Here is a 16447-nt window from a genome sequence, read left to right on the forward strand (position 1 = left end):
GACTCCCATGTAGTCAACCACGGTTCGCGTTCCAGACCCGGTGGCTTAAAACTCATGCCGGGCACGTGTGCATGCATGCCCAAGATCCCGGGAGGAGAATGGAGGAGAAGGGATTGCGGCATGGCCATCCCCCCTGGGGGGGTGATTTCTCGGTTTCTGTCTCTCTGTCTCTCTCTGTCTGTCTGGCGAGCGCACGCGCCCTATAGCAAAAACCTCTCCAAAATAAATAAATAAATAAATAAAGATCCAGAGCCTTACATCATGTCTAGGTTTCAACTGAAAATCTGTTTGTCATACCAGTAACAGGACGATCTGCAACTGAATGAAAAAGAGAATCAGTAGATACCAACGCCCTAACAAAAATGTTCAAGTTATATGATAAAGTAATTTAAAGCAGTCATCATAAGAAGGCTTTCAGGAGCAATTATGAAAATTCTCAAAACAAATGAAAAGTAGTCTTAGCAAAGAAATACTGATATTTGGGGCCAGTAGGTGCAGGCTAGTTTAGGTGCTGGACTCACATATGGCCTACTGGCAGATAGAGTTTAGACCTGGCAGCTTGAAAGTCACACCAGGTGTATGTTCCTGTTTGCCAAAAATCCCAAGGTGAATGGAGGAGAAGAATTGTGGCGCCCAAAATCCTGAAAGAAGAATAGAGAAGGGATTGCGGTGGGGCTATCCCTCCTAAAGAGTGATTTTTCACTTTTCTTCCTTCTGTCTCTCTGGCGAGCACATGTGCCCTATGCAAAAACCTCAAATAAAGAAGAAATACAAGTATTAGATACAGAATATAAAGAAGAACCAACTGAAATTTTGAAACTGAAAATTATGGTAACCAAAGTTTTAAAAACTCAATGCAGTATTGAGAACATAGGGGAAAAGAATCACTGACAATAAAGATAGAACAATAAAACTACTCATTTCGAACAACAAAAAGAAATAGAATGAGGGCCAGCAGGTGGTGTGGAGATTAAGGAGCTGGATCCCACATGGCTGACTTGACAGTTCGAGCCCTGAACCTGTCATCTTGAAAAACAAGTAGGATATATGTACATGCATGCTCTAAATTCTGAGAGGAGAACAGAGAAGAGATTGTGGCATGATCATCCATCCTGGGGGATGATTTATCACGGCAAAAGCCTTATTAAAAAAGAAAAAAAAAAAACAGTGCCTCAGGAACCTGTGGTTATAACAGAAGATCTAACATTGATGAGATTAGGTGTCCTGGAAGAAGGGGAAAAAGATAATGGGGCTGAACAAGTACTTACAGATAGAATGGCTGAGAAATCCCCAAATTTGGCAAAATACAAACCTATATATGAAGGCACTAATAAGCAAACTCCAACAGAACAAACTTAAAGATATCCTCACTGAACACAGTCAAACATTTGACTAATAATTCTCCTCGCCCCCTGCAAACAAACAAAAACTAACTTCAAATTCCCTTTTCAATAAGGGAAAAAACAATTCAAGTCATAGCAAATTTCCCATTGGTAATAACTGTAGAGGCAAAAAGAAACTGCCACATTTTTCACGAGTTAAAAAGAAAAGTGTCAATGTAGAGTCCTGTGTCTGGTGAAAATCTCATTCAAGAATGAAGGCAAAATCCAGACATTCTCAGATGAAGGAAAGCAAAGAGGATCTATCAGTGGCTTGTATACTCTAAAAGAATAGGTAAAAGAAGTGCTCTAAACAGAAGGAAATGATTAAAGGAATCTTGGAACAAAGAATCTGGAAGCACAATTATAGGTAACTGTAATAGACTTTCCTTTTTTTTCTTATGTCTTCTAAATTAGGCTTGACAGTTGAAGCAAAAATGATAAAATTGTCTGAAGTTCTAAATGTACATAGAGTATATATTTAAGACTCTAATTATAAACGAGGTGATAAGGGGAGGTAAAATTGCTTCACTTAAACTGGTAAAATGACATCACTAGTAGATTATAATAAGTTGTATTTATATGATACTTAGGGAAACCATGTAAAAAGATAAACAAAGAGAGATACTCAAAAGCACTACACATCAATCAAAATAGAATTCTGAAACATGTTCTAGAAACCCCTAGGAAGGCAAGAAATAGCAGAGTAACAAAAGTATAAAGAACAAACAGAAAACGAAATTTAAAAGAGCACACTTAAACTCTAATGATACCATTACATATTAAATATAATAATACTAAATAATACTAATTAAAAGACAAATATTGGGCAATGAGGCAATGTGGATATAAAGCATTTTCCAGCTCCCTGCTGCCTCCAAGAAATTTACTTCATATAAAATGATACAGGTAAGCTGAAAGTGATAGAATGAAAAACTATGTTATCCAAATACCAACACCAGACAAATACAGTAAAAATAAATAAAACCCATAGATCAATATCCTTCTTGAATGTAGAGTAAAAATTTCTAACAAAATATTAGTGAATAGAATTCAACATATAACAAGAGTTATATGTCATGACCAAGTGGGGTTTATTCCAGGGATGCCAAACTAGTTGAATATTCAAAAATTAGCCAATGTAATCTACCGTTTTAGTAGGTTAAAGAAGGAAAAAAAAAATCATTGTATCAATGTAGAAAAAAACATTTGATAGAGATGTCTGTTTGTGATAAAAACTCAGAAAAATAAGAATAAAGAACTTTCTTAGCTTTATGAAGAGCATCTGTAAAGCCTACAACTAGCATCATATTTAGTGGTGAAAAACTGAATGTTTTCCCCCTAAGATCTAGAAGAAGGCCTGTACCTATGTCCATGCCAAGGATCCTGACAGAATGATAAATAGGAAGAATTACAGCATCTCTAAGCCCCATTCTGGAGAACAGGAGAACAGTTTGGCAATGTCTTTTTTTTTTTTTTTTCTTGGAGAGGTTTTTCGCTATAGGGCGCGTGCGCTCACCAGACAGAGAGAGACAGAAAGCAGGAAATCACCCCCCAGGGGGGATGGCCATGCCACAATCCCTTCTCCTCCATTCTCCTTTCGGGATCTTGGGCACGCACGCACACGCGCCCGGCGTGAATTTTAACCCACTGGGTTCTGGACGCGAACCGCGGTCAACTACATGGGAGTCCAGCGACATAGCCATTATGCTAACTGCTGGTCCCCGCAATTTCTTTTCCTAAAAAATTTATTTCTTCCATGAGTGAGAGAGGCAGAGAACATGCTCCCCTGGGTGTGGGGGCCATGATCCACCCCCGGCCTTCAGCCATCTAGAATCCTGAGCATATGCACACCTGGTATCTTCAGGAGGTCTCTAGACTTGAACCAGGAGCCTTGTCATGTGGGATTGCCTTATAGAGCATGATGTTTTGCTGCTGCACCATTGTCTGGCCCCAGTTTGGCAGTTTCTTTATACAAACAAAACAAAAAAAACAACACCTAAACATTGCAGTTACCCCACAACCCTAAAATTGCCCTCTTAGGCATTTTTCCCAGAAAAATAAAAACTGTTTATAAAAAAATTCATACATTAATATTTATAGCAGTTTTGTTCATAAAAGTCCCAAACTGGAAACAGTGTTGATGTCCTTTAAAGGGTGAATTGTTCAAGAAAATGTGGAACATCTGGTATATCCATACATAAAATACTCCTCAGCAATAAAAAAGAATGAACTAATGATTTCATGTAATCATCTGCATGACTTTTAGAGAATTATGTTGAGTGAAAAAGCCAATAATACCATGGGTTATTACTTATGATTTAATTTATGTGAATTTCTAGAAATGAGGAATAAATTAGTGGTTACAAAGGGCTAAAAAGGAGTTAGAAGTAGGAGAGAAATTGTTCCTAAAATTATATATGGGAAAAGAATAATCCCTATAATGATAGGAATATTCTGTATCTTAACTGCATCGGCATCAGTATCCTAGTTGTGATATTATACAAGATATTACCTTTGGGGAACTTGGGTAGAGGGTACTTGGGAATCTTTGTTATTTATTATAACTTTGTGTGAATCTGTATTTCAAAATAATTTTTAATTAAGAACATAGGTTACTAGATGATAGATTCTAGATAGTGGATATCTAGGTATTTAAAATTCTTTCAGATTTACCATATGAGGGGACTACAAAAAGTTTGCTGAAAAATGGAGTTAGGGACCAGCAGATGGCATAATGGCTACATTGCTCAACTCCCATGTAGTCAACTGCGGTTCAAGTCCTGGACCTGGTGGGTTAAACTCACTCTGAGCATGTGTCTGCGTGCCTGAGATACTGAGAAGAGAATGGAGAAGAAGGGATTGCAGTGTCGCCATCCCCACTGGGGGGGTGATTTCTCGCTTTCTGTCTCTGTCTCTCTCTGTCTTTCTGGTGAGCTCATGCACTCTATAGCAACAAACTCTCAAAAACGAAACAAAACAAAACGGAATTAAAAGTAGTTTATCAATGGGACCAGCAGATGGCATAATGGTTATATCGCTGGACTTCTATATAGTGGACTGTGGTTCAAGTGTTGGACCTCAAGGCTTGAAACTCAGTTTGGGCCCCTGTGCATGTGTGCCCAGGATCCCAAAAGGAGACTGGAGAAGGGATTACAGAGTGGCCATCCACCCTTGAGGGTGATTTCTTGCTTTCTGTCTCTCTCTGTCTCTCTGGCGAGTGCACTTCTCTCTCTATTGCAAAAATCTCTCTTAAAAAAAGGTAGTTTACTGGGGACAGCAGGTGGTATGATGATTAAGGTGCTGAACTCCCACATGGCTACCCGTGGTTCAAGTTCTTAAGGCTTGAAAATCATGCCAGGAACATGTGTGTGCATGTCCAGAAATCCCAGGAGGTGAATGTAAGAAAAGAGATTATACTGTGGCCATCCTCCCCACCCCTCAAGGGACATGAGTTCTGTCTCTCTCTCTCTCTCTCTCTCTCTCTCTAGCAAGCACATGAACCCTATGGCAGAAACCTTGGGGGGGGGGCAGGGAGACCAGTTTATTTCAGCGCAAAAACATTTGATAGATATGCATAGTTTTTTTTTTATAATACATTTTTTTCATGAAATGTTTGAAGAGTCCTCATTTAGTTGAGTTTTCATAATATAGGAAGCATTAGACTCTAGTAGCTATACTGTAGCACATCACAATTACATCTTTTTTTTAAAGATTTACTTAATTTTATTTATTATTATTTTTTAATTCAAGCTGAGAGAGTTGAGCGGGGGAGGGGGGGTGTTGAGAAAGCAAGCCGCCAGGTTCAGGGCTCAAACCATGGTCAGTCATGTGGGAGTCCAGCACTTTAGCAACCACACCACCTGCCAGCCCCACAATTATACTTTTATAATATTGTGTATGTTAAAATACAGCTTGAGAAAAACTTTAAAAATCTGACCTAGAAATTTTCTACACAGGTATTTATCAAAGTGAAATAAACTTAAGTTCACACAGAAACCTACATAAAAATGTTTATAAATATAATGCCTTTATTCATAATCACCAAAAATTTGAAGCAACCCTAATCTGCTAGTTGAGGATTGAATATGTACGTTGTGGTACAGTCTTGTGATGGAATATTGCTTAGCATTAAAAGAGGAGCAACTTGCTGATCCATACAACATGGATACATATCAAATGCTTTATGAAAGAAGCCAGACTTAAAATTAAGACTGCTTTTAATTTGATTTCATTCATATAATATTCCTGCAAAGAAATAATTATGGGGACAGAAATCTGATGAATGATTATTGGGACTGGGAGTAGAGTGCATAGGGGAGTTTCAGTTTTTGATAAAAATGTTTTGCTTTGATTTTGGTGCTGGTTGCACAACCGTATATATTAGTGATAATTTAGAGAGCTTACACATAGAAGGGTGACATTTGCTAAATGTAAATTAACTCTTAATTTTTAAAAATGAAAAAAATATGGCCAGTGCTGAGGAAGAGCAAATATCTTAACTAAAACTCAAGCCAAATTAAAGATAATTTTGGAGGGACCAGCAGATGGTGTAATGGTTACATTGCTGGACTCCCATGTAATCGACACATTGGGCTTGTGTGTGTGTGTGTGTGTGCCCAGAATCCCAAGAGGAGAATGGAGGAGAAGGGATTGTGGCATGGCCATCTCCCCTGGGAGTGTCTTCTCGCTTTCTGTCACACTCTTTTTCTGTTTCTATGGGGCGCATCACTCCCCTGCAACAATCTCTCTTAAGAAAAGAAAAGATAATTTTTCGGGACCAGCAGTTAGGGTAATGACTATGTCGCTGGACTCCCATGTAGTCGACCGCCATTCAAGTCCCAGACCCGTTGGCTTAAAACTCACGCCGGGTGCGTGTGTGTGCGTGCCCAAGATCCCGAGTGGAGAATGGAGAAGGAGAAGGGATTGTGGTGTGGCCATCCCCCTGGGGGGTGATTTCTCGCTTTCTGTCTCTGTCTGTCTCTGTCTGTCTGGCGAGCACATGAGCCCTACGGCAAAAACCTCTCCAAAAAAAAAAAAAAAAGATAATTTTAGAAAATGTGTTTTAAATGATAACATGTCTACCTTCTCTCCCTCTGATATATTCTCTCACCTGAGTTACAAATCTCTGATGTCTTGATTAAAAACTCACACATATTAGAAAAAATTGGATTAGTTATTTTACTGCTATACAAAATTAAACTCTGAAATTGATCTTTAATTATTAGCCTGTTAAAATTATACATTTAGTTCAGAAAATGGATTACAGTGACCAAAAAAGACATTATCATTTATATGAAAAAATATTCATTTCACTAGTTGCCAACAGTATGAAAGGGGTGCTAAAAATGTATAGCCTGTCCTTCAGAAAGATACATATTCAATGAAGAAAGTATTATTTACCCTCTGAGCTTTATTAGGCCACAGCTGTAATACCTCATATGGTTTTGTCACCTAAGGTAACTTGAGATACTTGATAGCTACCTTATGAGTTTGTTAACAGCTATTATGTGGAAGAGGCTATACACTTACTTTGTATGACTCTGAAGGGGTCCCATTGTGATAGGTGCTACAGGGTCTACATAGATTTCATACTTAGAAGTGTGGACTTTCTAAAAACCTAACCAGTATGGAAATGAACTGGAGCTACTTCTGGGGTATTACATACTCTGCTTTTAAATGCATTCAGAGACACATATCTTTACTCTATGGACTTTAGGAGATTGATTTTATTCTTTATCTCATTGTAAGGTTTTAATGTATGTATGTGTGTGTGTGTGTATGTGTGTATGTATGTATCATTCAAAATGTCATTGTCAGTTTTCCTCAGCTGTTACAGTTTTTAGATCATCAGATATTCTAATTGTTTTTGTCTCTCTAGTTATCAATGCCCCTGTTAAAATGTTATGAACTGTTTTCTAGCCTATTCATGTGTTGGCTGGTGGCCCTGCTTTTTCTGTATTTGACTGCTACAGAATTCATTCCTACAACTTCTGTTTTCATTTTTCATAATCTTAAGAAAGACACTTTGTGCCTGGCCTGTCTCTTGAAGGCAGACAGCACTTTGAATGGTACCTACATGTAATAGGCATATTTGAACAAATGAACTTCACCTCCTGTTGCATGCTTTTACAAAAGTAACAGTGGTTCAGATTGAAGTTACTTGAAACATGCAAAAACTTTCTAATTGTTTGTTTCTGTACAGGAATTTCGACAGAAAGTAATGCTAGGAACTCCTTTCCTAGTTATTTGGCTGGTTGGGTTTATAGCAGACCTAAATATTGATTCTTGGCTCATTAAAGGGCTAATGTATGGTGGTGTTTGGGCAACAGTACAGTTTCTTTCAAAGTAAGTGTGTTGTTTTTAACTTTATTTTTAACTGTCCATGAAAGAATATAATTTGAAACTGCTGCATGAAATTAATGTTTTTTATGTTTAGAAAATTGCCTTTGTATAGTAATTTTAATTTATTATTGAAGAAATTTGACAAGTTTTTTTGTAAAATCTTTTAACTTCATTATGAAAATGGTTCTAAAGGTGATTAATGACATGCATCTAGCATATACTTTTTAAGGCTAACCTACAGTTTTTTAAATGTTTGAAATATTTCAATAGAAATGAACTTGAGTTTGTTGAACGTCAAATGTAATGTACATAGTACTTATTTCTAGGCAATTGTAATACTGAGCTTACCTTCCGAAAGCTGTTATACTTTCTTTGGTCACAGGTAATAAACAAGGAGGAAGTTTAATGTTGTGATAGGGTAGATTCTAAATATAATCATGAGGCAGGACCAGTTATTTTTTTCTTTCCTCTTTTTCCTTGAAACGTGACGATTCCCTTTTTGTCTTATCCTTAGGTCCCATTGCCCTAACGTTGCCCCATCCAGAAAACCTAGGAAGGTGTCTGTGACCCAGAACTCCCCCTCTACTTTCCATTCTGTCAGTATCTTGTTTTCACCTAACTTCAGAGAAGAGTTCTGAAAATAATTCACACAAAAATGAAAATGCTAACTTGTTAACTCTTGAGAAGGGACTTAATTCTAAGTAATTTCATTTTAGTATTTGTAGGAACTCCAAGAGATATTATAAATTGGAAATGACAAAGACTTTCTACTTAGTCTGCATGAATAGTTGATCCTGCTTATGTTCATTTTTATCAAAGTTTAAGTATTATAAATATAAACCTTCAGCCCCACTAAATTAGCAGGTTCATTCTATTTTAAAAGATGTGCCTGAAACTTAACTAGAGTATTTAGGTAAGGAGACATAATGATGAAGCATCAAGAAAAACTTGAGGATTGTTTTATACTAATTTGCTAAATTATAATACATCTTTGGTGACTACTGTGTTGGATGATGGAGTTTCTGTGTATGCTAAAGTGAATTATTGATTTAATAGCAATACACTGAAATTCTCAAGTTGGAAAGTACATGGAATGTAACTTCTTAGTGAATTAAAAGGAACTTAAAGATGTTTTGAAGTACTCAGTTGTGAACTTACTGATTACTATGAAAACATTCTTAGTATTTAAGTATCCTGGACTTCTGCATTCTGGTTAAACCAGTGACTCAGTATACAGAGTGTGTGTAATTTTCAGTTAAATAAATACTTGCTTTTACAATGAAATACAGAGCTCATATATCATAAAATTTATGTCTTACAGATCCTTTTTTGATCATTCAATGCATAGTGCATTGCCCCTTGGAATATATTTGGCAACCAAATTCTGGATGTATGTAACATGGTTCTTCTGGTTTTGGAATGATATCCTTTCATTATAAAGATCTTATATTAAATAAATTTCACTTGTTATTTAAGCAAATGTTTAATAATAATTTGACATTAGTCTTGAACTACCCATGATTTATTACAGTAAGACAGTAATCCTAGAAAAATCTGTGTGAGCTAGTAGAATATTTTTAAATGTTTCATATTTAATAGGTTGCTTTGGAAAGTTTCTTTTAATAACAACAATAATAATAGTTACCATTTATTGTCTAAAAAGCATTGCGTAAGCATTTCGCACTCATTTAGTCTATATCCCATAAGTTGGTACAGGTTGAATATTGCCTCTCTTTTTTTATTGCCAGGGTATGCATGTGCTTGCCAGAGAAAGAGAAAGCTCTCTTCAATGAGTTATGGTCACACTCCAATTCTTTTCCTCCTTTTCTCCATCCTGTCAGGATTTCGGGCATGCATGTACACGTATCCAGCATGTTTTCAAGCCACCAGTGCCAGGATTTGAATTGCGGTCAGCCATGTGGGACCTGGCCCTCTAAGCACAGGGCTTCCAACTGTACTAAGGGGTTGGCCAGATGTTGAACATCCCTTATCTGAAATGCTTGGGACCAGAAGTGTTTTAGATTTTACATTTTTTAAGATTTTGGAATATTTGCGTATGTGTAATGATATATCTTTAGAGAACGGGTAGGCACTGAAGTCTAAATAAGACAACATTTTGTGTTTCACATATACCTTAAGTGAAGGTATTTTTTAATGTAATTTTGTATGGTATTTTTACATTAGAATGTTTTTGTCTTCAGCCCATCACATGTGCTCAGGTGTGGAATTTTTGACTTCTGACATAGTGCCAGTGCTCAAAATGTTTCATATGTTGGAGTATTTCAGATTTCATATCTGTGGATTATATATACCCAACTTACATAGTTATCCATATTTTATAGATGAGAAAAATTAGGTATGGGGGCCCCCAGCCATATAGTCATCTCTGGTAAAGCTGAGATTGAAAAAAAAAATTTAAGAATTATTTTATTGAACTTTATGGGCTTATTTTAATTTGACCAGAAAGGGACAGAGTGAGAAAGAGCAAGCAAGCAAGCTGCCAGGTCCAGGGCTCAAACAGCCGTGTAAGAGTCCAGTGCCCCTAACCACTATAACCACTTGGTGGCCCCAGGATGGAAATGTTTATTTGTCTAACTCAAAACATACTCTAAACCTTTCTACCAAATTGTGACTTTCATGTTTTAGTAACAAACTATTTTCTCTAAAATTTCTTAATCTTACAATGTACTGTTTTGCTGTGGATAGCATTTCATCTTTTCTTACATACTACATCTCTTTTGTTTCATGAAAGCATGTAATGTAGTAATACAGTATATTCAAGCATTTGCTAACTTCAGCAAATTATCAGTATCTTAAACTTATTAAAATACATATAATTTAAAATTTTAAGTGTACATGTGTGTGTATCAAAGAAATAAAAGCCAATGCCAATTTTTAGTATTTATATGTAACAAATGTTTAATCAGTAAGACAGACTGATTTATTATAATTAAAGCAAATACTTCCTAAGTGTCTGTTAATTATTTTTTAAATTACTATAAAAAAGTATATAAGATAGGTTTTAGTTGATAGGTAATTTTCAGTGTCTTAGAATTATTATAAATAATTTTAGTTAATACTCAATTTCAGTGTAAAGTCCTATGTATTATAATCCTGTAAACTTTTTATTTAGTTGCCTTGTGTTTTAGTTGAAAACCAAAATATGCGCTTTTTTTTGTTTGTTTAATACGAGGCATAAAATTATAACTATACTAGTAATCCTATGTTTTTATTGCTTTGATTACTTTTAGAAACTATAGTACTTTTAAAATACTTCGTTAGTGTAAGTATCTATTTAAATTCTTCCAAGTTGCAGTTTTCATTAGCTAATTCTGGCCTCGTATTATATTTTTACATAAAAACGTTCAAGGATTTATTAAGTGCTAGAATTGTCTTATTGGGACATTCGGTGTGAGTAAAACAGATCTACTTGTTTTCAGTACCTTTTAAACTTTACAGAAAACATTGACCTCTGAAATTAATTTAGTATTCCACACATATTTTCTAACTTTGTATTTCCTAAATTTGGTGTCAGATTTTATGAAAAGTTGATGAAAATTCATGGTCAAGGAAAAAAAAAGCACAAATATTCATATTTCAAAATAAGTGTATACTTTTGCTATATTTTTATATATTATGCAAAATTCAAGAGAAACAGGAAAATTAGTAAATTACCAAATAATGAAAACATAATGGTACATAGTACTCTATAGTATAATTCGAATTTTCCAAACCCTGTATATGAAGATAATGTAAAATAGCTATTTTAAATGTCCAAAGTTGAGGCGTTGAGAATATACGAGGTAGACTTTGAATGGCAGACCAGCACAATGATACCTGTTTAGCTTGCTCCACTCAAATAATTCTGCTTTTAAAATAGATTGGCATATTTATTTTTTAGATTGCTATAAATTTTATTTTCAAAATTAATTGAAAAATGGCACATGTTAATTTAATTTTCAAATATAAAGTACAGTTATGTAAACAAGGTTTATATTTACTTGTCTATAAAAGAAGGCTGCTGGTAATACTGTCTTAAAGACAGTTTTTGAGGAGATTGACACTTTAGGATACACCTGGCATGTAAAAGTATTAATTAAGTACATGTTATCATTTATGCATGACTTTTAAAATCTGAATAGACTTTAGTCATACAGTTGTAGTTTATTTTAATATTTGTGTATGTGTTTTAAGATATATGTGGAGTATGGAATTAAATTATAAATATTTTCAAATTCTGATTTTCCAAAGAAAAACCTTATACTTTCTTATGTTACAAAAGACCATCTGTAGGCCCTAAATTATTTTGGAGCTACTTTTGTCCAGTATTAAACTTCAAAGGCCAGGGGGAGGGTTAAGAAACTTGTAAGATGAGAACAAAAAAAGGGGCACCGAATGTGTAATAATGAAGGCACCAAGTATTGGGCAGGAAAAAGCCATAGGTACACAGGTTAAATCTTGAACTCTTGGCCAAGAACACTGTTGCCTCTTTGAAGCTTATCTAACACGTTTTCGTTTTTTTCTGTAAGGCACATCATATCCACCTTGCACTTAGAAGCAATAGGTAGTAGTTCAGCACTGTGCTTCAGGGTCTTTTTAAACAGTAAAATCAACAGCAGGCACTGAAGTGTGTTGCTAGATACAGCCAGAAAGTGTACTTGTCCATAGTGAGAGAGCTGAACAAGGAGGCAGTGCTGCTCCGTGCAGCCTCCGCTGAGAGCATGTACATTGGGTGACTCTGATTTTCCCCCACATTGTATGGCCATTGAATAACCGAAAAAGTGCTGTGAATACTTATTTTGGGGTCATAAATAAATTTTAGGAAGTTGGTGTGAGGATCAACTGAATGAACTTTATTAACTTTTCTCATAATGGTGTATAACTTAATAGGTTGCTTAGTCAGTGCTTTATGGTGATAATGTATTTCATACTGATATAAACTGGTTTAATAAGTTAAGTTCTTACTCTATTATTCATATGTAATTCTCTCCCTATATATATAACATAATATTTAGTACTTTTGCTTTATAGTTTTTTTTCAGATGTATTTTACTTGGTTCTCAGAACAATTCCTTTATTTAAAACACACATGCAGAGCCAGTAGACAGTATAGTGGTTAAGGCACTGGACTCCCACATGACTAATCGTGATTTGAGTTCTAGACCAAGTGGCTTGAAAAATCACACCGGGCACATGTGTGTGCATGCCCAAAATCCCAGGAGGAGAATGGAAGAAAAGAGATTGCAGCCTGGTCGTCCCCTCTGGGAGACAATTTCTCACTTTTCTTCTCACTGTGTGTCTCTCTCTCTTTCTCTTTCTCTGGCGAGTACTCACTCTCTATGGAAAAACAAAACAAACTACACCTCAGAGAGGACACACACACACACACACTCTTAACATTTAAATCTTAATGCTATTTTTTAACTGATGGAATGATTGAGACTCAGAGAAGTTCTGTGTCTTGCTCATATTCACATAGGTCAGCATTCTCAGAGTTTGGTGTAGAACCAGCTTGTTGACTGGATTCAGTGTGTGTTCAAGTATTCTCATGCTCTTAACATAGTGTTAAGTTCTTAAACCTTCCTGGAAAGCATTTTGGCAACAGGTACAAAGAGCTTTGAAAATGCCCTTTGATCTCTTAATTGGTATAGTAATACTCTACATAATGACATTTTGGTAAACAGTAGACTGTATATAGGACAGTGGTCCCTTAAGATTATAATAGAGCTGAAAAATTCCTACCTCTTTGTGACATTGTAGCTGTCATAGCACAACACATTAGTCCCTTGTTTGTGGTGATGCTGGTTTACATAAACCTACTGAGCTGCCAGTTTATAAAAGGATATTATATTCAGTTATATATAATATGTAATACTTGTTAAAAATAAATTTGAGGGACCAGCAGACGGCATAATGGCTACGTTGCTGGACTCCCATGTAGTTGACCGCGGTTTGAGTCGTGGACCCGGTGGCTTAAACTCATGTTGGGCATGTCTGCGTGTGTGCCTGCGTGCATGCCCAGGATCCCGAGAGGAGAATGAAGGAGAAGGGATTGCGGCGTGGGCAATCCCCCCTAAGGGGTGATTTCTCTCTTTCTGTTTCTCTCTCTCTGGTGAGTACACATGCCCTATAGCAAAAACCTTTCTAAAGAAATAAATAAACAAATTTGATAAAAACTATATTACTAGATTACATGTTTACTTTTTATTGTTAGAGTACACTTTTACCAGAAAAAAAAAGTTTATTATAAAACGATATATCACATTATGCCTACAATAGCCTTTCTGTTTCTCTGGTGAGCATGGGTGCCCTGTAGTAAATTTTAAAAATAATTATAGGGGCCAGCAGGTGGCGTAGTGGTTAAGGTGCTAGACTCTCATGTGGCTGACCACGGTTTGAGTACTGCACCCAGTGGCTTGAAAGTCATTCCAGGTGCATGTGTGTGCAGGCCCCAGGAGGAGAATAGAGAAGGGATTGCAGTGTGGCCATCCCCTCTGGGGAGTGACGTTTTTTACTTTCCCTCTCACTGTGTCTCTCTCTTTCCAGTGAGTGCACACACTCTACAGCAAAACCTCTTAAAAAAAAAAGAATTCTGACTTTGTCTTCTCATCTACATTTTTCATACCATGTGCAGGTGGAAGCAAAATTAAAGGCTTAATGGGAAAATTCACTTTGTATGCTGTAATGATAAACAGTGAATAAGTATAAAATTTAAAAAATTATTTTTAAAAAAGCTATTCCCGGCAGCTCACCTCACCAGTACCATGTTTTTTCCTTTGTGTTCAATTTTGAGCTTTATGGTTTGTCCCTTTTTGAAGCAATTGCTTATATTTGGGGAGGCAGCTGGCTTGTTTGATTTACTACTTTTTATTCATTTTGTTGGATAGTAAAGAAATTTAGAGTATAAGTTTTATTCTACTAGTTCAAAAGTCTAGTTATCTAAAAAAATCAAGTTAGAGGTGCAGTTCATAGCAGACATCAAAATAACATCCATGTATATTAAAATTTCGTTAACATGTAAATGAAAACAGTTCTCTTTTTCCTCCATGTCTATTTTATTTCTTTCATAAGAGAAAGAGAGATGTCACTCTGGACAGAGCCTATCATGCCGTGATTCCCTCTCCACAGCCTCTTGCCTGCCAGGATAACAGGTGTCCCAGTGTGTTCAGTCAATCCCGTCTCCAGACTCAGGCCTCCCACATGGCCGCACCACTGTGAAGTGGTGCCCCACTGCCTGTACCATGCATTTGTTCTGTTTTTAATTGGAGTACTGTTTAAACATAAAAGCATAATATAAATTAAAGAAATAAAAGAATGCTTCTTTTGCATCTCAAATTGGCAAAAAATTTTCTTTACCAAGTGCTTATGCAAATGTACTCATCAATCATGTGTTGCTAATGGGCATTATAAATTGATATATCCTTCTGGAAAATAATTTGGCCATATGAAAGTATATATTAATGCTTTAACGTGTTCAGATCCAAAGAGATTTTTCCCATGAAATGTATGGGAAATTCTGTTGAGAATTTCCCAAGGACATTCTCTTGAGCGCTTTGGAGTGGCACAATACCATAGGTAGTCAGCTTGGGTATTGATGCTTGCACCACCTCTAACTCACTGTGATCTTGGAATGTTTAGCCTCTGCCTTACGGTCTTTATTAACTGTAAGGAGAACACAGCAGCAGGATTTTCATGGTGCTCTTAGGCAGCCTAAATGGCACATAGTGTGGTCTCAGTTATGATAGAAAATACAGAATACCAGAAATAAGTTATCTCTGGGTAGGAGATTAGAATTATTGTTGTTTATACTTTTTTAGTGCTTTCTTTCTTCTCTAATCACATTAGTACTAAAACAATTGTGCCATTTGTAGAAAGTGCCTATTTCAGCTGTAGTGCAGGCATGTATGCTTGTCAGAGAGAGGGGTGAGGGGGGGTAGTGAGAAATCAACCACCAGGGGGATGGTCATTCTGCAGTCTGTTCTCCTCCAGTCTCTACTTGAAATCTTGGGCATGCAAACACATGTGCCTGGCGTGATTTTCCAGCCACCGGGTCCAGGACTTGAACCATGTAGCCAACACCTTAACCTTCATGCTACCTCTGGCCCTATTTCAGTTATATCTTAAAAATTGGCTTGTCTAACTTATCAGTAAGGCTAAAATTAAACTACCATTTGAAGCTGTCTAGATTTTATTTCCTAAACAGCAAGCAAAGATACTAAGTTCATCTGCTATTTAATTCCTTTATATCCCTTTTAAATATGTAGTCATTTATTGAGCTGCTAGCTGGCCTGTTACAAATTTAATGTAAGAACCTGGCATATCAGAACCTGGCCTGTCTGTTTACATGTTAGCACCGTTTTGAGGTGCTAAATAACATCAGGACAGCATCTAACCCAGCTTTATTCTCAGAAGCTGGAGTTGGAACAGCTAAAAATTTGACTTACTCTTTGTTGATTGCCCAGGAATAAGGAATATAAAAATTGGGGGAAAATAATAGACTAGAGAAAATAGGAAAAGAGAAGTAATTTTTTTTTATTATGGCAGGTGTTAATAACATCTTTATTTTTCTTGTTTTCCTTGTGTTATAAGTGGTTATATAATGTTTTGACATTTACTAAAGAAATTAGGATAATTTCATTCAAGAAGCTACTCTTTTTTTTAAAAAAATGTTTTGAGAGAGAAGGGGACAGAGAAAACACCTCCACCACCATCTCCCCCACCCC

At 36.2% G+C, this 16447-nt stretch overlaps 1 protein-coding gene across 3 annotated transcripts in view; it reads left to right on the forward strand.

The window, feature by feature from the left end:
* The window catches only part of ZDHHC17 (zDHHC palmitoyltransferase 17), a 111801-nt gene that overhangs the window by 82774 nt on the left and 12580 nt on the right, over positions 1–16447 (forward strand). For all 3 annotated transcript variants that reach the window (XM_006142853.3, XM_027769704.1, XM_027769706.1), the window contains 2 exons: positions 7585–7727; positions 9046–9146. In XM_006142853.3, the coding sequence (XP_006142915.1) occupies positions 7585–7727; positions 9046–9146 (244 nt within the window). The remainder of the gene's footprint in view (positions 1–7584; positions 7728–9045; positions 9147–16447) is intronic.

This window comes from Tupaia chinensis, unplaced genomic scaffold (assembly GCF_000334495.1).
Source record: "Tupaia chinensis unplaced genomic scaffold, TupChi_1.0 Scaffold000085_1, whole genome shotgun sequence".
Taxonomy (NCBI): domain Eukaryota; kingdom Metazoa; phylum Chordata; class Mammalia; order Scandentia; family Tupaiidae; genus Tupaia; species Tupaia belangeri.